At 44.3% G+C, this 24,394-nt stretch overlaps 1 protein-coding gene across 1 annotated transcript; it reads right to left on the bottom strand.

Moving 5' to 3' along the window:
• Positions 1-1,002: 1,002 nt before the first annotated feature.
• On the bottom strand, positions 1,003-3,032 carry LOC109787097 (uncharacterized). The gene is made up of 3 exons (XM_020345657.4): positions 2,762-3,032; positions 2,125-2,360; positions 1,003-2,029 (listed from the first exon to the last, which is right to left on the bottom strand). Exons 2-3 carry the CDS (start codon positions 2,302-2,304, stop codon positions 1,700-1,702), a joined length of 510 nt encoding a protein of 169 aa, XP_020201246.1. The 5' UTR covers positions 2,305-2,360; positions 2,762-3,032; the 3' UTR covers positions 1,003-1,699.
• Positions 3,033-24,394: the final 21,362 nt, after the last annotated feature.

The raw sequence follows: 24,394 nt of genomic DNA, 5'->3' as shown, positions 1-24,394 counted from the left end.
TAGGTTAGTTCTTATTCCACTGATTGTGCTCCAATTCCAGCCGAAAGTGTGAGGTTGACAACCAATTTGACAAAAACCACCAGGGCGCAAAATATAGCTATCAAGAGTTGAGAGCTTGTGCTCTGTCTTACCTTAAAGATAGCGAGGAAAAAATCAGACTAGCAGTAACTGAGAAGTGTAAATAGAGAGAGAAATCCTGCGTTTTTATTTCCTTTTATTTTTTGTATTTGAGTCATGCTGAGACATAAACAAATTCTCTCCAGCATCTTCAGGGTCTACTCCTACTATATATTCTCCTTTTGAAAAGGCCTGGCCTGAGATTCAAACAAAGATTACTTTACTTCCGGTGAAATCCTGCGTTTGAATCTGTCCTCAAGTGCACTCAAGTTGCCATGCCCCTTGCTTGCATCCTCCTGTCTCCTTTTCCTTCTCAGCCTCACACCTTTTGAGGTGAGATCACTGCATCTACGTCTCACCTTGTGGCAGGCACAAGACGCCACAAAGCATGTGGATTTTGACTCGCGGCAGGTAAAGATAAGAACGTGTGCTGTGCTGCATGCTTTTTCTGCCTGTATTTTACTGGTGGTAAATAGTGCAACTTGTTCACCGTTGCAGCTCTTGCCAGAGCATCTGCGTCAACAACTTGGTTGATTGATTGACCGCCCCAATAAATCCAGTGGATTCAACACAAAAGATTCAGTACGTACCACATCTACATCTCAAAGAAAAGGACATATGGGGTGAAGGCCACAAGGAAAAACATGGTATTTTATCTTTGGCCCTTCAGATCCCCATGAGCCAGCTTGAGATTATTAGCCACTCAGCCGGGCTCTTTTGCATTAGTCATTGGCTAGTCACCATCCTTATCACCTACGTGTTGCTTGAGCACATGGATACCATGTGTTGTGATGGGGCTACAATTCAACCAACCACCAAGATATTGAGAGGTGAGGAAAATTCCAAAAATAAAAGATATCACAAGGGCTGGTGATAATCATGGCATGAGATATTACACATATTGCTTCAATGAAACGATATATTACATATACAGAGAAAACGATACCACGAATACATCATTCATGCCTTTCACACAACTCACTCATTGACTTGACTTAAACCTAGCTGCTCTCTCTTCTCTTCTTGTAGCCACTCTTTTGTACACATCTCCATGGCCTTGGTGGCCTTGGATTTCTTGGTTGCATGGACAAAAACAATTCCATCATAAACCAAAAATAAGCATGATGACAGATGAACTAGGACAGGTACCTAACTAATTCCCAACCCCTCCCTCCCTCCAACCTAATTGAATGACTAATCCAGAAGGAAGGCAAAGGGACTCATGAAAAAAATGATTCATACAAGAGGGCTAAACTTTGTGTTTCTTGTGCCCTCTGTCCCTGATCCCCGCCCTCTAGATTTCTTCTACCCCATCCCCCCCAAACTAGAGCTCCCAAATTTACAAGAAGGGCACCTGCATCTGAACCTGAAATTTATTTACATACAAAAAGATTTGTGGTAAAATTACCTAGACTCATTATACTTATGGGATTTGACTGATGGATTATATAGTTTTTAGGGGTTAAATTTTGGACTTAAGCTCCTCTCACTCATCTCCTCCTCACTCTCATCTCTCTCCCTCCAAAGCTTTTGCACTACTGAGGGGAGAAGATTTCCTGGTTATTCGATGTTGTATGTGCATCTAGACCATGGCGGCGATGCCATGGCCACGGCCGCTACGGCCACCGTCGAGGCAGTCAAAACCCTCGACGCGGACGGCTGGCTGGAACACGCGAGCGCACCCAGCCGAGGAACGGGGCGATATCGGCGGTCCCGCCGGGCGTGGGGTGGGACGGACCACCACCGGCGCTGGCGTGACCGGCGACATCACCGGCCACCATGGCAGGGGACTGGACGGGCAGTCCATGCCGAACCGGCTGTCGTGGACCACCGGGTTCGAAGCCCGCCGCGGAGGCGAGCCACAGAACAGCGGCGGCTGCGGGGACGCCGCCGAAAGATTGCTCTCGTCGCCCTGCAAAGAACCGGAGCAGAAATATCAGCGACCCGTTGGAGAGAAGCCACGCGAGGAACTCATGGATCTTGGGCCAAGGCGGAGAAAGAACTCACCTTTGACAGGAGGAGGTCGAGCAGATCCATGCCGGCGCCCGCGTCGGAGTGGCTGCTCTGGTGGAACCGGAGGGGCGCGACCGGGCGGCGCGGCTTGGGGCAGAAGAGCGGGCTCTTCGCGTCGGTGGCGGCAGCGGCGGCGACCGGGACGGGGCTCTTCATGGCGGCGAAGTGGCTCATGGTTTCTTTTTTGGGTTTTTTTGGTTAGTTGATTAGATCCGGAAAATTTACAAACCCTGCAAGAACAAGAACAGCCAAAGAAATTGCTCAGTTTCACCTCTAAAAACGTTCAATCTTCACACGAAATTTTGCATGAGCCGAGACACCAAAAACCATTTGCTAACTAATCTGATTTTTTCCCCACCCACACAGAAAGAAATCAAGATGAACTGGAGATTTCCAGAAGATTTGACACAGAAGAACAAATCCCCTCATCCTTTTCCCTCTTTTTGCAAGAACATGTGGTAGTTTCCCAAGATCTGTAACAAAACCTATCAAGAAAACAGAAAGAACGAGCCTCACCTCTACCCCAGACTACACAACACAGATCCCCAACAGAAGATGAGAAACTAGAGAGAGAGAGAGAGAGAGATAGAGAGATAAATAGAGAGATGAGGGAGAGGAGGTTGATGTTTACCTGAAGCTTCGCCTCTGGATTTCTCTCCTTGGATACAGGGAGAGAGAAAGGAGGAGAGCCAAAACTATTGTTACTCCTACCAAGAAAGAAAAATAAAACAAAAGAAGAAACTCTCAGGATTATGAGAGGAGCGGGATGGGCGTGCCGATGGGAGGAAGGAAAGGGAAGGAGGGGATGGGAGGCCTTAAATAGCCAAGAAATGGGGAACCACACGGGGACAGCTTACCCATAGCAAGTGGCAAATATTGTTATTTTTTCTCTTTTTTCTTTCGTATAAAGAAGGGAATCCTTTGATAGTAAAAAAATGGGGGAGATATTTAATAATTGCATATGGGAAGCAGGTTGAGCAAAAGCTGGTAGGGGGCAAGAGGAAATAATTTCGGCCTGCACGGCAAAACTGCTGCCATAATTGAAGCAATAAAAAAGATGGGACCTTTTTCTTCCTCGATTGGTCATGGAGGCCACCTTTTCTTTCTTTCTTTTTTTTATTTGTGTAGGGAGGCTGGTTTTCGTGTTTCTTTGAATGATTTGGTCTGTACTCCACTCCACCACCCCTTGTTTTCTTGTGTACTTGCTCTTGAATTCTAAGCTGTCTGCCAATAATTTTGATATAATTTGTATCTGTGCAAAGAGGTCTCGTGTGCAGGAGTCTTACTCCATTGGTCCAAAAAAGCTCGTCACTTAAATGGATTAGGGACAAGCTTTTTCGGACGGAGGGAGTATCTTTGTAGCGTAGTTCTTTTCTTTTGAGCCAACATCTTTGCTTTTTTAGGGGTGGCAATATCTTTGTAACGTAGTAGTACTACCATTTTGGATCTAAAATGATGAGAACAGAGCAATCCTGGCCATATGGGCCATGCTTATAAGTCTAGCCCGCGGCATGTATTTTCTGGCACGTCATGAACTGGCACGCGGATACATGGGCCGGGCCGGCCTTTGGCACACCATGGGCCAGTGTTGATCCCTAAGGTCAAGCCTTAAGAGCGGCCCGACACAACCCTTTTAACCGCGCGGCCATTTTAGGGTTTTAGGGCTGTTTTGGAATTTTTAGGGTATTTCTACAAATGTTTTAGGGGTGTTTAAGCTTTTTAGGTTATTTTGGGATAGTTTAGGCCTTTTAGGTCCTTTTCGGCCTTTTTAATGTGGGCCAGTGTGGCAAGCCGATCCTCCATCCAAACTCTTCGAGTTGGCACGACGCATCCCTTTTAACAAAAGGCCGGCGTGGGTTCTGTCGTGTCATGCCTTTTCCGAGGCGTGACGGGTCGTGTCAGCCCAAGTGGCCAGGTTGGACCTGAGTTACTCCTCTACTCTCTCGTATATTTGTTTTGTTTTTCTATGTACTGCTCAACAAGGTTGCTCTTAAAACCCATGTTTATCTTAGGGCAACTTCAACACTCATCATTAAATTACCCACAAATATCTGGACCGGACCATCCACACACTTTTGACCATTCAACGGTGGTCACCAAATTTGTCCAGACTGAAATCCCACAAATCTGCACCAATTGGAGGGAGGTTTGGAGAGTTCACATGTCTGTCACGCCAGACTCTGCCAAGGCGGACCCACCCAAAAAACCTCCCCCACCACGTCTGCTCCGTTCTAACTGCATTCACTCCAGCATACCAGCATCTCGCCTACCCGATTCACTCTGGCAGATCGGCCTCCCGTTTACCCGCATTCATGGCGACGCCATGAACCAGAAGCCTACTCCGGCTTCAAAGCCGACGAGGCTCGATTGGTGAAAGATCGTGGATGTCGCCTAGAGGGGGGGTGAATAGGCGCTTTAAAATAATTACGGGTTAGGGTTAAACAAATGCGGAATAAAACTAGCGTTTAATTTGTCAAGCACAAAACCTAAAACCACTAGGCTCACTTATGTGCACCAACAACTTATGCTAAGCAAGATAAACAACTAAGTGATAGCAAGATATATAACATGATACACTATGGCTATCACAAAGTAAAGTGCATAAGTAAAGGGCTCGGGTAAGAAATAACCGAGGCACGCGGAGACGACGATGAATCCCGAAGTTCACACCATTGCGGATGCTAATCTCCGTTTGGAGCTATGTGGAGGCACAATGCTCCCGAAAAAGCCACTAGGGCCACCGTAATCTCCTCACGCCCTCACAAAATGCAAGATGTCGTGATTCCACAAAGGGACCCTTGAGGGTGGTCACCGAACCCGTACAAATGGCAACCCTTAGGGGCAGTCACCGAACCCGTACACTTTGGCAACCCTTGGGGGCGGTCACCGGAACCCATACAAATTGCTCAGAGCGATCTCCACAACCTAATTGGAGACCCCGACGCTTGCCCGGAGCTTTACGCCACAATAATTGAGCTCTGAACTCACCAACCGTCTAGGGCGCCAAAGCACCCAAGAGGAACAACCTCTAGGGTGCCCAAACACCCAAGAGTAATAAGCTTCTCAACTTTCACTTCCACGTATCACCGTGGAGAAACTCAAACTGATGCAACTAATGCAATGGCAAGAACACACGAAGTGGTCAAGTCCCTCACTCCCAAATCCCACCACAACAACAAAAGCTATGGAGGAATATGAGAAGAGCAACAAGGAGAACACCAAGAACTCCAAGATATAGATCCAAGGGGTTCGCATCACCTAGAGGAGAAAGTGATTGGTGGAAACGTGGATCTATATCTCCTCTCTCTTTTCCCTCAAGAACTAGCAAGAATCATTGGAGGGATTGAGAGATAGCATGCTCGAAGAAGGTCAGCAATGGGGGAAGAACACAGGCTCAAAGGATAAGATCCATGGGGGAAGAAGACCCCCTTTTATAGGCACCCCAAATCCAATCGTTATGCACTCATCCCGTGAACAGGCGATAGTACTACTCGGGTGAGTGCTACCTCTTGAGCATGCGTTGGTTTTCCCTTGAAAAGGAAAGGGTGATGCAGCAAAGTAGCGTAAGTATTTCCCTTAGTTTTTGAGAACCAAGGTATCAATCCAGTAGGAGACTACACGCAAGTCCCTAGTACCTGCACAAACAATCAAGAACCATGCAACCAACACGATAAAGGGATTGTCAATCCCTTCACGGCCACTTGCAAAAGTGAGATCTGATAAAGATAATAAGATATTTTTTTTGGTATTTTTGTTGTATAGATTGGAAAGTAAAGATTGCAAAATAAACAATGATAGAAATAGCTAGTTGATAGGAAAATAATATGATGGAAAATAGACCCTGGGGCCATAGGTTTCACTAGTGGCTTCTCTCAAGATAGCATAATCTACGGTGGGTGAACAAATTACTGTCGAGCAATTGATAGAAAAGTGCATAGTTATGAGAATATCTAGGAATGATCATGTATATAGGCATCACGTCCGTGACAAGTAGACCGAAACGATTCTGCATCTACTACTATTACTCCACACAACGACCGCTATCCAACATGCATCTAGAGTATTAAGTTCATAAGAACAGAGTAACGCATTAGGCAAGATGACATGATGTAGAGGGATAAACTCAAGCAATATGATATAAACCCCATCTTTTTATCCTCGATGGCAACAATACAATACGTGCCTTGCTTCCCCTGCTGTCACTGGGAAAGGACACCGCAAGATTGAACCCAAAGCTAAGCACTTCTCCCATTGCAAGAAAGATCAATCTAGTAGGCCAAACCAAACTGATAATTCGAAGAGACTTGCAAAGATATCAAATCATGCATATAAGAGTTCAGAGAAGAATCAAATATTGTTCATAGATAATCTTGATCATAAACCCACAATTCATCGGATCTCGACAAACACACCGCAAAAAGAATTACATCGAATAGATCTCCAAGAAGATCGAGGAGAACTTTGTATTGAGATCCAAAGAGAGAGAAGAAGCCATCTAGCTAATAACTATGGACCCGAAGGTCTGTGGTAAACTACTCACACATCATCGGAGAGGCCATGGTGTTGATGTAGAAGCCCTCCGCGATCGATTCCCCCTCCGGCGGAGCGCCGGAAAAGGCCCCAAGATGGGATCTCACGGGTACAGAAGGTTGCGGCGGTGGAAATAGGGTTTCGTGGTGCTCCTGGATGTTTTCGGGGTATATGTGTATATATAGGCAAAAGAAGTAGGTCGGTGGAGCCACGAGGGTGGGGGCGCGCCTCCCTACCTCGTGGCCGCCTCGTTGCTTCCTTGACGTCCACTCCAAGTCTCCTGGATTGCGTTTGTTCCAAAAACGATCCTCGCGAAGGTTTCATTCCGTTTGGATTCCGTTTGATATTCCTTTTCTGCAAAACACTGAAATAGGCAAAAAAAACAGCAATTTGCACTGGGCCTTCGGTTAATAGGTTAGTCCCAAAAATAATAGAAAAGTGCATAATAAATCCCATTAAACATCCAAAACAGATAATATAATAGCATGGAACAATCAAAAATTATAGATACATTGGAGACGTATCAAGCATCCCCAAGCTTAATTCCTGCTCGTCCTCGAGTAGGTAAATGATAAAAACAGAATTTTTGATGTGGAATGCTACCTAGCATAATTCTCAATGTAATTTTCATTATTGTGGCATGAATGTTCAGATCCGAAAGATTCAAGACAAAAGTTTAATATTGACATAAAAATAATAATACTTCAAGCATACTAACAAAGCAATCACGTCTTCTCAAAATAACATGGCCAAAGAAAGTTATCCCTACAAAATCATATAGTCTGGCTATGCTCTATCTTCATCACACAAAAATTTTAAATCATGCACAACACCGATGACAAGCCAAGCAATTGTTTCATACTTTTGATGTTCTCAAACTTTTTCAATCTTCACGCAATACATGAGCGTGAGCCATGGACATATCACTATATGTGGAATAGAATGGTGGTTGTGGGGAAGACAAAAAGGAGAAGATATCCTCACATCAACTAGGCGTATCAACGGGCTATGGAGATGCCCATCAATAGATATCAATGTGAGTGAGTAGGGATTGCCATGCAACGGATGCACTAGAGCTATAAGTGTATGAAAGCTCAACAAAAGAAGCTAAGTGGGTGTGCATCCAACTCGCTTGCTCACGAAGACCTAGGGCATTTTGAGGAAGCCCGTCATTGGAATATACAAGCCAAGTTCTATAATGTAAAATTCCCACTAGTATATGAAAGTGACAACATAAGAGACTCTCTATCATGAAGATCACGGTGCTACTTTGAAGCACAAGTGTGGTAAAAGGATAGTAACATTGTCCCTTCTCTCTTTTTCTCTCATTTTTTTGTTTGGGAATTTTTCTCCCTTTTTATGGCCTCTTTTTTTTTCTTTTCGTCCGAAATCTCATCCCAACTTGTGGGGGAATCATAGTCTCCATCATCCTTTCCCCACTTGGGACAATGCTCTAATAATGATGATCATCACACTTTTATTTACTTACAACTCAAGAATTACAACTCAATACTTAGAACAAAATATGACTCTATGTGAATGCCTCCGGCGGTGTACCGAGATGTGCAATGAATCAAGAGTGACATATATGAAAGAATTATGAAGGTGGCTTTGCCACAAATACGATGTCAACTACATGATCATGCAAAGCAATATGACAATGATGGAGCGTGTCATAATAAATGAAACGGTGGAAAGTTGCATGGCAATATATCTCGGAATGACTATGGAAATGCCGTAGGTATGGTGGCTGTTTTGAGGAAGGTATATGGTGGGTGTATGATACCGGCGAAAGGTGTGCGGTATTAGAGAAGCTAGCAATGGTGGAAGGGTGAGAGTGCGTATAATCCATGGACTCAACATTAGTCATAAATAACTCACATACTTATTGCAAAAAGCTAGTAGTTATTGAAACGAAGTACTACGCACATGCTCCTAGGGGGATAGATAGGTAGGAAAAGACCATCGCTCGTCCCCGGCCGCCACTCATAAGGAAGACAATCAATAAATAAATCATGCTCCGACTTCATCACATAACAGTTCACCATACGTGCATGCTACGGGAATCACAAACTTTAGAACAAGTATTTCTCAAATTCACAACTACTCAACTAGCATGACTCTAATATCACAATCTTCATATCTCAAAACAATCATAAAGAATCAAACTTCTCATAGTATTCAATGCACTTTATATGATAGTTTTTATTATACCCATCTTGGATGCTCATCATATTAGGACTAATTTTATAGCCAAAGCGAATTACCATGCTGTTTTATAAGACTCTCAAAATAATATAAGCGAAGCATGAGAGATCAATAATTTCTATAAAATAAAACCACCACCGTGCTCTAAAAAGATATAAGTGAAGCACTAGAGCGAAATTATCTAGCTCAAAAGATATAAGTGAAGCACATAGAGTATTCTAATAAATTCCGATTCATGTGTGTATATCCAAAAGGTGTGTACAGCAAGTATGATTGTGGTAAACTAAAAAGCAAAGACTCAAATCATACAAGACTCTCCAAGAAAAACACAAATCATGTCGTGAGTAAAAATATAGCCTCAAGTAAAGTTACCGATAGATGAAGACGAAAGAGGGGATGCCTTCCGGGGCATCCCCAAGCTTAGGCTTTTGGTTGTCCTTGAATTTTACCTTGGGGTGCCTTGGGCATACCCAAGCTTAGGCTCTTGCTACTCCTTGTTCCAAAATCCATCAAATCTTTACCCAAAACTTGAAAACTTCACAACACAAAACTCAACAGAAAATCTCATGAGCTCCGTTAGTATAAGAAAACAAACCACAACCTTAAGGTACTGTAATGAAGTCATTCTTTATTTATATTGGTGTTAAACCTACTGTATTCCAACTTCTCTATGGTTCATACCCCCCGATACTAGCCATAGATTCATCAAAATAAGCAAACAACACACGAAAAACAGAATCTGTCAAAAACAGAACAGTCTGTAGTAATCTGTATCAAACGTATATTTCTAGAACTCCAAAAATTCTGAAATAAATTGGTGGACGTGAGGAATTTGTCTATTAATCATCTGCAAAAATAATCAACCTAAAGGCATTCTCCAGTAAAAAAATGGCAGCTAATCTCGTGAGCACTAAAGTTTCTGTTTTTTACAGCAAGATCGCAAAGACTTCACCCAAGTCTTCCCAAAGGTTCTACTTGGCACAAACACTAATTAGAACATAAAAACACATCTAAACAGAGGCTAGATGAATTATTCATTACTAAACAGGAACAAAAAGCAAGGAACAAAAATAAAATTGGGTTGCCTCCCAACAAGTGCTATCGTTTAACGCCCCTAGCTAGGCATAAAAACAAGAATAGATCTAGGTATTGTCATCTTTGGTATGCAATCCATAAGTGTCTCTCATAATAGATTCATAAGGTAATTTAATTTTCTTCCTAGGAAAGTGTTACATGCCCTTCTTTAGTGGAAATTGGAATCTAATATTTCCTTCTTTCATATCAATAATTGCACCAATCGTTCTAAGGAAAGGTCTACCAAGAATAATAGGACATGTAGGATTGCAATCTATATCAAGAACAATGAAATCTACGGGCACATAATTCCTATTTGCAATAATAAGAACATCATTAATCCTTCCCATAGGTTTCTTAATGGTGGAATCCACAAGATGCAAATTTAAAGAACAATCATCAAATTCACGGAAACCTAACACATCACATAAAGTTTTTGGAATCGTGGAAACACTAGCACCCAAATCACACAAAGCATAGCATTCATGATCTTTAATTTTAATTTTAATAGTAGGTTCCCACTCATCATAAAGTTTTCTAGGGATAAACACTTCTAATTCAAGCTTTTCTTCATAGGATTGCATTAAAGCATCAACGATATGTTTGGTAAAAGCTTTATTTTGATCATAAGCATGAGAAGAATTTAGCACGGATTGCAACAAGGAAATACAATCTATCAAAGAGCAATTATCATAATTAAATTCCTTGAAATCCAAAATAGTGGGTTCATTGCTATGTAAAGTTTTGACCTCTTCAATTCCACTTTTACCAATTTTTACATCAAGATCTAAAAACTCCAAATCATTGGGACGCCTTTAAACTAAAGTTGACTCATCTCCAGTCCCATCTTTATCAAGATTCATATTGTAAACAAAGATTTAATAGGGGACACATCAATTACTTTTAGATCTTCATCATTATTATCATGAAAACTAGAAGAACACGCTTTCACAAAGCAATCTTTTTTAGCATGCATCCTAGCGGTTCTTTCTTTGCATTCATCAATGGAAATTCTCATGGCTTTGAGAGACTCATTGATATCATGCTTAGGAGGAATAGATCTAAGTTTCAAAGAATCAACATCAAGAGAAAATTTATCCACGTTCCTAGCCAACTCATCAATCTTAGGCAATTTTTCTTCAAGCAAGGCATTGAAATTCTTTTGCGAAATCATAAATTCTTTAACACTAGTCTCAAAATCAGAAGGCATCTTATTAAAATTTCCATAAGATTTGTTGTAGGAATTACCATAATTGTTAGAGGAATTACTATGGAACGGCCTAGAATTAAAGTTTCCTCTATATGCGTTGTTACCAAAATTGTTCCTACCAACAAAATTCACATCCATAGATTCATTACTATTCTCAATCAAAGTGGACAAAGGCATATCATTAGGATCAGAAGAAACACTCTTATTAGCAAACAATTTCATAAGTTCATACATCTTTCCACTCAAAACATTAATCTCTTCTATCGCATGAACTTTTTTACTAGTAGATCTTTCGGTGTGCCATTGAGAATAATTAACCATAATATTATCTAGGAGTTTAGTAGCTTCTCCTAAAGTGATTTCCATAAAAGTGCCTCCCGCGGCCGAATCTAAAAGATTTCTAGAAGCAAAATTCAATCCAGCATAATTTTTTTGTATAATCATCCATAAATTCAAACCATGTGTAGGGCAATTACGTATCATTAATTTCATCCTCTCCCACGATTGTGCAACATGCTCATGATCAAGTTGCTTAAAATTCATAATATCGTTTCTAAGAGAGATGATCTTAGCGGGAGGAAAATACTTAGAGATAAAAGCATCTTTGCACTTATTCCATGAATCAATACTATTTTTAGGCAAAGAAGAAAACCAAGTTTTAGCACGATCTCGAAGCAAAAACGGAAATAGCTTCAATTTAACAATATCATTGTCCACATCTATCTTCTTTTGCATATCACACAAATCAACAAAGTTGTTTAGATGGGTAGCGGCATCTTCACTAGGAAGGCCAGAAAACTGATCTTTCATAACAAGATTCAACAAAGCAACATTAATTTCACAAGATTCAGCATCGGTAATAGGAGCAATCGGAGTGCTAATAAAATCATTGTTGTTGGTATTGGAAAAATCACACAATTTAGTATTGTCTTGAGCCATCGTGACAAACAATCCAACACACAAGCAAACAAGAAGCAAGCGGAAAGAGACGGACGGAAAAAGAGGGCGAATAAAACAGCAGAGGTGAAGTGGGGGAGAGGAAAACGAGAGGCAAATGGAAAATAATGTAATGCGAGGGAGAAGAGTTTGTGATGGGTAGTTGGTATGTCTTGACTTGTGCGTAGATCTTCCCGGCAACGGCGCCATAAATTGGCAAGTTGACGGGAGATCAAATCTTGACTTGACTTGGCGTAAACCTCCCCAGCAACGGCGCTAGAAATCCTTCTTGCTACCTCTTGAGCATGCGTTGGTTTTCCCTTGAAGAGGAAAGGGTGATGCAGCAAAGTAGCATAAGTATTTCCCTCAGTTTTTGAGAACCAAGGTATCAATTCAGTAGGAGACTACACGCAAGTCCCTAGTACCTGCACAAACAATCAAGAACCTTGCAACCAACGCGATAAAGGGGTTGTCAATCCCTTCACGACCACTTGCAAAAGTGAGATCTGATAAAGAACAAAAAACCCTAGTATATATAGGTTGGAGGGGAGGGAGAGGGCAATCACCGAGGAGGGAAAGTCCCTCCCTGGGGCACCGGCCAAGGGGGGAGGATTCCTCCTCCCCTAGTCCAATTCGGCCCCCCCTTCCATAACGGGGGCGCCTCCTCCACTTGGGCCTTGGTGGCCAAAGTAGCCTTCCACTACTTGCCCTTTTTAGGCCCGTTGATATTAAATTAAATATAAAAGCCTTAAAATGATTATTAGACCTTTTCTATATAATTTGATAGCCCCCAAAACATTTTCTATCTATATATTAATTATCGGTAATACCCGGTATTACCCATACTCTCTGAAACCCTTCTGATAACCCCGAAACGCTTCCGCTTCCTCTCGGAACTATTCTGAATATTAATGAAACAATGCCAAAAATAAATCCTTGATACTCTCATCCTTCTAACGATCAACAAATCATGATTGTCTTAAGCTCGTGACCCCGTAGGTTTGGTAACTCATAGACGTGAACCAAACCGTTCGTTCAATGACCGATTGCGGAACCATGAACGTCCATATTGATCCCTATGAGCACACAAATGATATTCGAGTGAACCTTTGGTTATCATGTAATGTTCCCTTTGCTTCTCTATACTTCACAAAACCCGGGATGCATATCCTCCTAAGTCATCACATACTTACTGTACTGTTATTCTCGTTACTGGTTTTGTTCTTCTTTCTCGTTGTCGTGTTCTGGCATCCCTGTGACGAAGTCACCTATGTCTAGCCATACGATGATGGATGCCATCACACCGAGAGTGCCCTAAGAATATCTCTCCATCGTCGGAGGAGCAAATCCCACTGTCGAGCTATCTAGTCCCTTGTCAAACTTTTCGATGAGCCTGTAAGTTGTCATTATGATCATCGTGTTAAAGGTGACGTTTGAGCAACCCCAAAGTCCAGCATATGGTACCAAGTGACTACGATACTCTCATGGTCTAAGGAGCAAAATCACATGTCAACATTTCGCGTTATTATAATTGATTACAGAAGATATTATCTCAATTCATAACAAATAAGTTTGGGTCAATCCAATATGTCATTCTTCCAATGTCACAATCTCAATGTTCTTTTAGGAGTATCGTTACACTTAACGATATCCCAAGATCCGGAAAACTTGATCACCAACAACACTTGAGCTAGTCTTAGAGGCGAGACTAGGAACCTTTATTTTATCCGTTTATCATTCCACACGTGCATATGAGTTTTCCACTAAATCTCATATTCCAGGATGATAGCAGTTATAACATGAAATATAAACACTTAATCATGAATATGTAAATATAATAATACAATATTATTGCCTCCAGGGCATATTTCCAACAGTCTCCCACTTGCACTAGAGTCAATAATCTAGTTAGCACTTTTAACTTTTACACAATGGCAATCCGGTGTCTGTCCATGCTTTGCTTGTGGTATAGACTTCGTCCAATCAAATCTGACAATCTTCGATCCATGTGTATCATTTGCATTTCAATGCATTTTTCATGCTTTCACATAAATTCATAAATTGTGTGAACTGGCTTTGTATGTACTGAATCACTGGGAGGACCTATGATTCCTTAAAGTGAACTATGGAACCACTATTAAGAACAGTATTCCATTTGCACAATCATCTAGAAATTATACCAAGCTCATAAATGAACTTTTGATTCATCACCCTCTATTGTTACTTCTAAAGTGACAATATACTCAACCTTCTATTGTAGACTTCACCATAGTAATCTTTTGGACCAATTCCAACTTACTATGCCACCATAAAGTGAAATCCAAAATTGCTTGGAGCATCAATGAAGTTTTTATCGAAGTATTACTCACAATGAGCATATATTGATCAACTCCTTACAACAATCTTTTCATCTTCTCTATATGCGAGACACATGTCATTATTATTTAATAACATTATACTATTGTCCTATGATCAACAATTTGATCATTCTGGTAACTTTGCTTACAACTTACTTGGAGTACCAGATATATCTTGTTGTTTACATACCATGGAATATAATTAATACAAGTGTGATTGAAATCATGTATTTCTCTCATTATTATTTCAGAATACCGACCCTTGCTTAAAAATCTTTCATGTGACTTTGTCAAGAAACTCTTCTTAGCGTTTTTCTTACTAAACTGCTTTAGTGTTATGCAATATGTATTTTGGCTAAGCCCGATTAGACACTACTATATCCATGGATTATTATGCCTAATACTAGGGCTATATATTGCCTAATTACTTTACTGAAAAAACTAGTTTTAATAAAGTCTTCATCCGTGTCAAGAAATTTCCAATCAACAATATGTCATGCACATATAGTATTTAGAAATATTATCATGCTCCCACTTACTTTCTTGTAAATACAAGCATCTTTGTTTTCCTCGACGAAATCAAATTATTAGACCATTTCATCAGGACGAAGATTCTAACTCCACTATGCTTGCTTTAGATTTGCACACTTACTAGCATCCTCTGGATTGACAAAATCACTACAAAAAAAAGACACATCCGTGACATTTTGGGCCGAACGAATTTTTTTCTGTCATACTTATGACACTTCTATGACGATAATTGTGACAAAACCTGGTATAATCATAGATGTGGTGGGATCCTACTTCTATGACAAAAAATCATGACAGAAAATGGGCTTTTCGTCCTGGGCAGGCCGAAGACGCAGCTGCATGACATTCTTTGGGCCGTCCATGATGGAAAAAACCGTGGTAGAAGCGAGGGTGAGGAAAATATCGGGGAGTTCCCGGTTACGGTGGCTGGTCGGGGGCCGAGCGATGCGCGTTTCTCTCGTACGTACGCGCGTGTGTGCGAGGCGTTGGGCTCTAACTGAACCCGAGTGAGGCGTTGGGCTCTAACTGAACCCGAGCGATTGCACCGCAGGCTATGCGTTACTGAACCTGAGCGATCGATCGATCCCTTGCTGTTAACTGAACCCGAGTGATTCCTTCGCTACTGCTGCTAACTGAAGCCGATCGATGCTGCCTCTGGATGAACAGTGAGCGTTGTTGGGGGTTTGGATGAACAGTTCCCGGTGGGGGTTGGATGAACAGGAACCGTGGTAGTAGAGGCAGTTGCTGCTGGATATACAATACCCCGATCGATCGAGCCGGTGGATGAACAGGACCCCGTGGAGGGTTGGTTGAACAGTAGCCGTTGGAGGGCTGGATGAATGGTAGCCCGTGGAGGGGTGGTTGAACAGGACCCCGTGGAGAGGGCTGGTTGAACAGTAGCCGGTGGAGGAGCGCGCGGTGGAGGCTGGATGAACAGGAGCCCGTGGATGAACAGTCGTAGGTGGAGGCTGGAGGAGGTCGACGGTGGATGAACATTAGCCTGTGGAGGCTGGAGGAGGTTGATGGTGGAGATGAACAGTATCCCGTGGAGTCCTGTTTTGCGGTATGCCACACCCCTCCCGATCAACAGGACCCCTGTTTGGACCGTAGCGCTTCAACACAAGTCCGTTTCCTCTGTTTTGCGGTACGCCACACCCCTCCCGATCAACAGGACCCTGTTTCGACCGTAGGAGGTCCGTTTCCTCCGTTTTGCGGTACGCCAGACCCCTCCCGATGAACAGGATCCCGTTTCCACCGTGGCCGGTCGAACACAAGGCCGTTTCCTCCGTTCTGCGGTACGCCAGGCTTCATTTCCATCGGCTGTTCCGTCCAAGCCGGTTGGCTCCCAATGGACAGCAGGCGTTCCGTTGCCTCCCGATGAACACGACACATTCCGTTGCCTCCCCATGAACACGACGACGACGCAGTTTCTCGGTTCTGACCCAGCCACAACCATGTACATGAGCCCTGGCCATACGTATGCGCGATTAGGCGTTCGAGACCCCGCCCGTATGTACGTACGTGGCCGTATTTACTTTCTTGCACCCTGGCCACTGTACGTACGTGTACATGCTATGTGCGCTCCTCTAATACCATAAGTGCGCGCCTCTACTACCACACGTGCCCTTCCTTACATGGCCAAGGTTCATCGCTGCAGCCTGCAGACAGACCGATCGACTAGTATGTACGTACACGTTCGCGACCAGAATGACAACGCTACATACGCTTTGACCGGGTGGGTCCCGACTGTTAGGCACTTCCTTGCGTGCGAACATGTAGCTGGTGGGTCCCAGCAGTCAGGGGGGCGAATCATTTTTTCCCGTAATATGGACGCACTTCCTTGCGTACGAAGATGTAGCTGGTGGGTCCCAGCAGTCAGAGGGGAAACGTTTTTTTTCGTGAAATACGGTGGCCCGTCCGGTGGGTCCCCGCTGTCAGGTGGAGGAATCATTATTTTGCGCATCATAAGGAGGCACTTCCTTGCTGCGGCCATGGACCCAGATGTCAGCCTCTCCACGTACAGTACTCTTCTGATGGAAGTCGTTCATTGACCACATTGACCACGCCGCGCTGACAGCACCAAGGCGGTGGACAACGGCGAGGCCTAGGAAGGGAACGACGCGGAGCCGAGGAAGACGCGGCAGTGGATGCCCACGCGGAGAGGAGTACGAGGGTTCACTGGTTCGGCTGCGGTGTGAGGCTGCCGTCACCGTAGAATAACAGGGGGTGCGGGTGAGTAGAGGGATGGCCTGGCCAGCGGTGGGATTAGTAGGGGGCGGCGAGGCCACCGCGGCATCACAGCCGGCCACGGGAGGCAGGAGCACGCGGCACGACCGGCGCTAGTTTGGGCGGCTAGAGCAAGAAGACCAGAGGTTGAAGAAGCACTACGGCCGTTGGATGGACATCGTACGGTCACTGGAGCTAGAATCATTCATATTGACTAAGTTGACAAAGCCCTCCGTCCCCGTCATCTTAGTAGGCCCACAAGTCAGCCTCCCACTATGGTGGGTCCCAGCTAGCAGGGGGAGTTCATTTTTTGTGCGTAATAAGGGGGCACTTCCTTGCATTCGAAGATATAGCTGGTGGATCCGTCCTGTCAGCGGGGGGACATTTTTTTCGCGAAATACAGAGGCCCTTTCGGTTGGTCCCAGATGTCAGGTGGTGGAATCATTATTTTGCGCGTAATAGGGAGGCATTTCCTTGTGTGCGGCCGTGGACCCAGCTGTCAGCCTCTCCACGTACAGTCCACTTCTGATGGATGTCGTTCGTTGACCACGCCGCGCCGAGAGCACCAGGGCGGTGGACGACGGCGATGCCTATTAAGGGGACGACGCGGAGCTGGGGAAGACGCGCCAGTGGATGCCCACGCGTAGGGGAGTACGTGGGTTGACTGCTTCGGCTGCGGTGTGAGGCTGCCGTCGCCGGAGAATAACAGGAGGTGTGGGTGAGTATAGAGGGATGGCATGGCTAGCGGTGGCAACACAGCCGGACACGGGAGGCAGGAGCCGGCGGCACGGCCGACGCTTGTTTGGGCGGCTGGAGCAAGAACACCAGAGGTTGAAGAAGCACTACAATCGTTGGATGGACATCGTACGGTCACTGGAGCTAGAATCATTCATATTGACTAAGTTGACAAAGCCCTCCGTCCCCGTCATCTTAGTAGGCCCACAAGTCAGCCTCCCACTATGGTGGGTCCCAGCTAGCAGGGGGAGTATTCAATTTTTTGTGCGTAATAAGGAGGCACTTCCTTGCGTGCGAAGATATAGCTGGTGGGTCCGACCTGTCAGCGGTAGTATTCATTCTTTTTGGCGTAATAAGGACGCACTTCCTTGCATGAGAAGATGTAGCTGGTGGGTCCCAGCAGTCAGGGGGAGAAAACATTATTTTCAGGGTAAAAAAGATGCAGTTGCATGCATGCGTCCATGGGCGTGGTGCGTCCCCACTGTTAGCCTCTCACGTACAGTCATCTTCCGATGACTCTCGTTTATTGACCACGTTGACCACACCGTGCCGAGCGCACCAAGGCCGGTGGACGACGACGAGGCCCCAGACTGGAACGACCTGGAGATGGGGAAGACGCGGCAGTGGAGTCGCAGATGGAGAGGAGTGGGAAACTTGACTGCTTCGGCTGCGGTGTGAGGCTCCCGTCGCCGGAGAATAATAGGAGGTGTGGGTGAGTATAGAGGGATGGCATGGCCAGTGGTGGCAGCACAGCCGGACAGGGGAGGCAGGAGCCAGCGGCATGGCTGACGCTTTTTTGGGCGGCTGGAGCAAGAAGACCAGAGGTTGAAGAAGCACTACGGCCGTTGGATGGACATCGTACGGTTACTGGAGCTAGAATCATTCATACTGACTAAGTTGACAAAGCCCTCCATCCCCGTCATCTTAGTAGGCCCACAAGTCAGCCTCCCACTATGGTGGGTCCCAGCTAGCAGGGGGAGTTCATTTTTGTGCGTAATAAGGAGGCACTTCCTTGCGTTCGAAGATATAGCTGGTGGATCCGTCCTGTCAGCGGGGGAACATTTTTTCGTGAAATACAGAGGCCCTTCTGGTGGGTCCCAGCTGTCAGGTGGAGGAATCATTATTTTGCGCATAATAAGGAGGCATTTCCTTGTGTGCGGCCGTGGAACCATCTGTCAGCCTCTCCACGTACAGTCCACTTCCGATGCATGTCGTTCGTTGACCACGCCATGCCGAGAGCACCTGGGCGGTGGACGACGGCGAGGCCTAGGAAGGGAATGACACGGAGCCAGGGAAGACTCGGCAGTTGTTTCCCATGCGGAGGGGAGTACGAGGGTTTACTGGTTCGTCTGCCGTCGCCGGAGAATAACAGTAGGTGTGGGTGAGTAGAGGGATGGCTAGGCCAGCGATGGGAGTACGGTGGGGCGGTGAGGCCTGCGCGGCAGCACAGCGGGCTGCGGGAGGAGGAAGCAGGCAGTCCCATCGGCGCTTGTTTGAGCGGCTGGAGCAGGAAGAGCAGAGGTTGAAGAAGCACGACGGCCGTTGGATGGACATCCAACAGTCACTGCTTGCTTGTCAACCTTTTTTTAAGGAAAGCCTCAAATCTGTGGAAAACAGCACACAGCCCTTCTGCCATTATTTATAATAATTTATAGCCCATTTGCTAATTCTTAAGGTTTTTTTGAGCCCATATTCTTTTTGTTAGCATTACAACCCATATTGTGGCCACGGTTAAAAAATTATATGAAATTTTGGATATTTAGATGCGGTCCGAACTGTTTTTAATCCCGAAATTTCGAGTCACATTCAAACTAATTTTAAAAATAAATGTATATCAATATAAAATCCAACAAATTGTCCACGCATAAAAATCAATGCAATTTAAAATCTCAAAATGAAAAAAAATGAAACTAATTGCCGGTTTGATGTGTTTTAAAAATGTACAGCCCATTTCTCATTACTGATAGGCCATTTTCTCGGCCAGCCGAATGAAGCTCTCCTCGTCTTGCAAGATTTGCAGCCCAACAGGCCTGACAAAGCGACTTACTTGACAAATCACAAAAAAGTGGGCTAGCCATTGTCAGAAAGAAAAAAAACTACTGGGCTGGTCTGTGGTAAACATAAAAGAAAAGCCTGTCTAGACAAGCCAGAGTGCCCTGCACAGCCCAGTTGACACCCTGCTTCCGTCTCAAAAACTAATTAGATAAATGCCACTCCAATTATGGTGATTCGTAAAAATGCCACTGCAATTTCCAAACTTTGAAAAATGCCACTGCAATTTTTGCAAACATTCAGAGCAAAGTAACCGGTCTGATCCAGATATAGAGTACTGAACTTCCACGTTGACAACCATCATAGCCAAGTTAACTATCTACTCCCACTAATACTCTAGTAGTGTACAAGTACTAACTTACTCTTAGCTAACTAGACGATGCCGGCCGCCATCTGTGGTACACGCTAAACGCCGGCACCGACGTCCTCCGCCTCGCCTCGGACTTGCCAGAGGTGCGATAGGGCGCGTTGCTCGCGCGCGTTGGCCCTTTCCATGCCAGCGTGGTCCACCGAAGCTTCGGCTTCTAAGCGGGAAACCACTTGACGAGCCGGTAGTAAAATTCGGCGTCGCGAACGCGGGCGTGCCCGACAGCCTCCGGGGCTATTTGCCGGGCGCCGGCCTCCACGTAGTCGTCCCAGTTGCGGGCGCTCTGCTCGCGACTCAAAGCGTCGGTGCGCTGTTGCTCCATGTCCCGCTGGCGGCACAAATCGGTGATACGCTGCTCCTCCGCAAGGCGGTCGCGCTCCAACAACTCCTCATACTCCGCATTACCATCTAAAGACTGATAGAATGCCTCCTACCTCCGTCTAACTTCCGGTGAAAAACCGAACACTAGTTCTGGCGGTGACCGCCTCCGGCGTCGCCTCTCGCGGACGGGCGGGGGCATGGCGGACGTGGTGAGAGCGAGGATAAGTGGCGAGCGACGTCGGGCCGGTGGGGGCTTATGAGGATAGGGCGAGTTGGTGATGGTGCCACCAAAGAAGCCCGGGAAACAGTAATTATAGGCGGAAGGTAGGCGAACCAGCGTGTCACGGGAAACGCGGCGGTCATCGCGGTCATCGGAATTCAATGCATAAGCAGGCATGGCTTAGCGTGCCAGCTTGCCGTGAAAACCAGAAAAACTAAAATTATGACTGTGCCGTCCCGTCCCGTCAGTGGTGCGTCCCGTCCATGTTGGGTCGCACGCCGGCATGACGGTCAAACGAGTGCACTCGAATCATCTAGATGAGGTACTCCCTCCATGTCAAAAATGATTCCACCACTCATCATCTACCTTGGTTGGTGAGATTTTTGAATTAAGCCCTGCAAACCGGAAAGGAGGTAGTACGTGCATGATCCGCTATTTATTCGTGTAGGATCCTACACGTACACCATCCGGTCGTTTTTTGAATTGAGCCCTGCAAACCGGAAAGGAGGTAGTACGTGCGTGATCCGCTATTTATCCGTGTTGGATCGAGTAGGTCGGATAGTGTACGTGTAGGATCGAGTAGGTCGGATGGTGTACGTGTAGGATCGCATTAGGTGATGAACGTTCGCTGGGAGATAAGGCATTTGCGAACGTTTTTGCTGGCAGTTTCTTCAGATTCGCATGGCATTTTCTTTAGAGCAGCTTGTCAGTTTCTTCAGAGGTAGGCATTTTTATTCAAAAAACTGCCACTTCGGATCTTGCGTCGCAACTAAAACTGCCAGGAGCGCATTAGTAGGCTAGCTAGTGATCGATCAGTAACTTGTAAACACTGAGCGAACAGAAATAAGGAACTGTTAGTAACTTGTAAACATTGAGAACACAGAAATAAGGATCATGATGTGCACAGCAGTAAGAGCCGATTCGTTCGAAATGTTCACACGAGACTCACAGGCCCGACATTGTAATATGTTCACATTAGTAGCCCAAATTCAAAACCAACTAGTACGATTCCCATTCATAAGATCAACATGTGAATGCATCTCAATGATTCACAGATCATATACAAATATGTAGCTCCAAAAGCAAAGATCTAGAAAAAACATCTGTTCTTCCTACTAACATGGATGCTTCTCTTGTCCAACATTCAGTACAGAGTGAAAGACAAATTTGTTTGTGAAGTCTACAATTTCTCTTGCAAACGTAAGTGGTTTCACCAACAGCTGGAACCATGAGAATGAACCACACATGATGGAGGAACATCCACTACAATATGATTTGGTCTTCTCTCGATCACACGGCGAGACTATTTTCGTAATACAAACTTTAACTTAGGCAAAATGATGCCCATTGTATAATCAGACCAAAGCAATAAAGCACCTAGTGTTGGCCAATAAATAGTACAATACTACTTTTCTGCAGTCCATGAAGTGACTATCCAATCTTTCTGTGTCTATTTTCAAATGGCACTGCATGTAGTGACTATACTATTCTCTTGTGCAGTTCAACCAAAATTGCGGTCACTTTGTTTGTTTCCCAAATAGCAAAGGGCAGACATCTTTGTCTGCACAAATATCAAGCAGCTAGTAAACATATGCCCCACCTTGTATTTTCGGTGTAAACACGTCTCTTCCGCTTAGCATCTGTCATGTTTTGCACTGGACAATTTGATACAGTCATGTTTTGCCCTGGACAATTTCATACTGAATTGATTTGCTCGTTCAGAGCAGAAATATAGCGCCTATTCTTCATCAGACCAAGGATATCCATGTTCACAGTGATGGAAGAGGTGAAATCGATACAACCGAAATTGAGCATCCAACCATTGAATCCTGTCCTGCACCTTCAATGTAGGTCCACGCTGCCAATAAATTCACATGCAAACCACTAGTATTACTATCTAATGACAGTACAAAAAGATTAGCAAGATAGTAGAAACCATGTACCTTCGTAATGAACAGCTCATAGTGCCACCAATGGGATATAAAGGTTTGGAAGAAAACATGCTCCTAATGTTGAACCATTTGGACATTTTGTGCAGTTCCACTCAAATCGAGCATCCCTGTTTGCATAGATATTGAAAGTGTGATTACTATAAAAGGGCACTAGTTGAAGCATAGACTCACAAATATAAGCATTCCAATTTCTTAACGGGAAAAGGTAGCAAGACTGTTTCTAACCACCTATTTGAAGGAATAAATAAGGCAACAGCGGCTGATGTCAGGAAGGCATACATAGTTTTTTCTGAAAAATTGAGCCATTCCTGACCTTTCCTCTTCTTTTAAGCATATTTTGTGCAGTTCAACTAAAATAAAATGCCATCACCGCCTTAACAATTCAGTGACACTATACAAAAGGAAATGACTTAACATTACATCATGATGTCAGGTATGTAGTCGACAGGCATTAGAGACAAACATACAGACCTCCTCCGATAACATAATGAACATTAATTTTAACAAAGGTGTGACTAGCTTTACCGTGATAATTTGAGTGAACTCTACACCCTCTGTTCCTTAATATAAGACGTTTCGCAGTTCAATTTAAAGTACCCAAACGTCTAGTATTTAGAAAAACAGGTAGTAGTTTTCTTGAGCACATATCTGGGAAAGCTTTCCAGACTTTATATATGTCCATACACTAATGCAACACCATTCGAATAGTACAAATATAGACTAATCCAGTGGCTAGTGCAATAGTAGAGTAGTTATTTTATTACAGGGTATAGTACAATGGTTTTACTGAACAGATTTCCATAAGCTCTAGCACTGGAAGATTTCTATAAGAATTAACAATACAAAATGTAAAGGTAACAAGTTACAGCATTGGTATAGTAGCTGTGCAAGAGGATTAAACCAAATACAAAAGTCTGTAGGTAACTAGCATTATTAACTAATGACGATATAAAAAATTTGCGAACCATGTACCTTCAAGGTAAATATTATTAACTAACTCGAGGTATGTAATCTATAAGCATTAACAGTGCAAAAATCTGAAGGTAGTAACAAGATTCATCGTTGGTATACTGGCTATGCAACAACATTAGAATGCCTTAGCTGAAAAATCTTTAATACATCCACAATCAACAGCTAACCCTGAAATAATCCACTGACATTAAATGGCACTGCTTAAATTTATCGGTGGCATTAGACTGAGTGCGGCATTAGTTAAATGTGGCATCACTTTAGCAATAGCATTGCTTGACTTGACCGCCGACGTTATACTAACAATAAGAAAGGGGCAATAAGAGCATGGGAGGCCCATTCGGACAGTGGGCGCACCAGTACGATATACCTCCACAAACGCATAGAGTGGTGAGGGAGGTATGGTTGCCCAGAGCAACAAATATCCAGGCAGCATATGTGGATTACGTCCCATTTTTGTTCTCTTTAGCTATTAATTTCCCCCTTTTCAACCTAAATGCGGGTTCGATGCCTAGTCTCTTGGACAGTACAGTCTCCCTTCCTTTCCTTATTCAACCCAGACATGGGTTAGTCTGC

The sequence above is a fragment of the Aegilops tauschii genome, chromosome 5 (genome assembly GCF_002575655.3).
Source record: "Aegilops tauschii subsp. strangulata cultivar AL8/78 chromosome 5, Aet v6.0, whole genome shotgun sequence".
Lineage (NCBI taxonomy): Eukaryota > Viridiplantae > Streptophyta > Magnoliopsida > Poales > Poaceae > Aegilops > Aegilops tauschii.
The sequence above is the reverse complement of the archived record's forward strand: the minus strand, read 5'-3'. Positions and strand labels throughout refer to the sequence as shown.

Coding starts and splice junctions, on each gene's coding strand:
- LOC109787097 (XM_020345657.4), bottom strand. CDS start 2,304: ATGAGCCACTTCGCCGCCATGAAGAGCCCCGTCCCGGTCGCCGCCGCT. Junction 2,030..2,124: donor TCGACCTCCTCCTGTCAAAG/GTGAGTTCTTTC, acceptor GGTTCTTTGCAG/GGCGACGAGAGCAATCTTTC.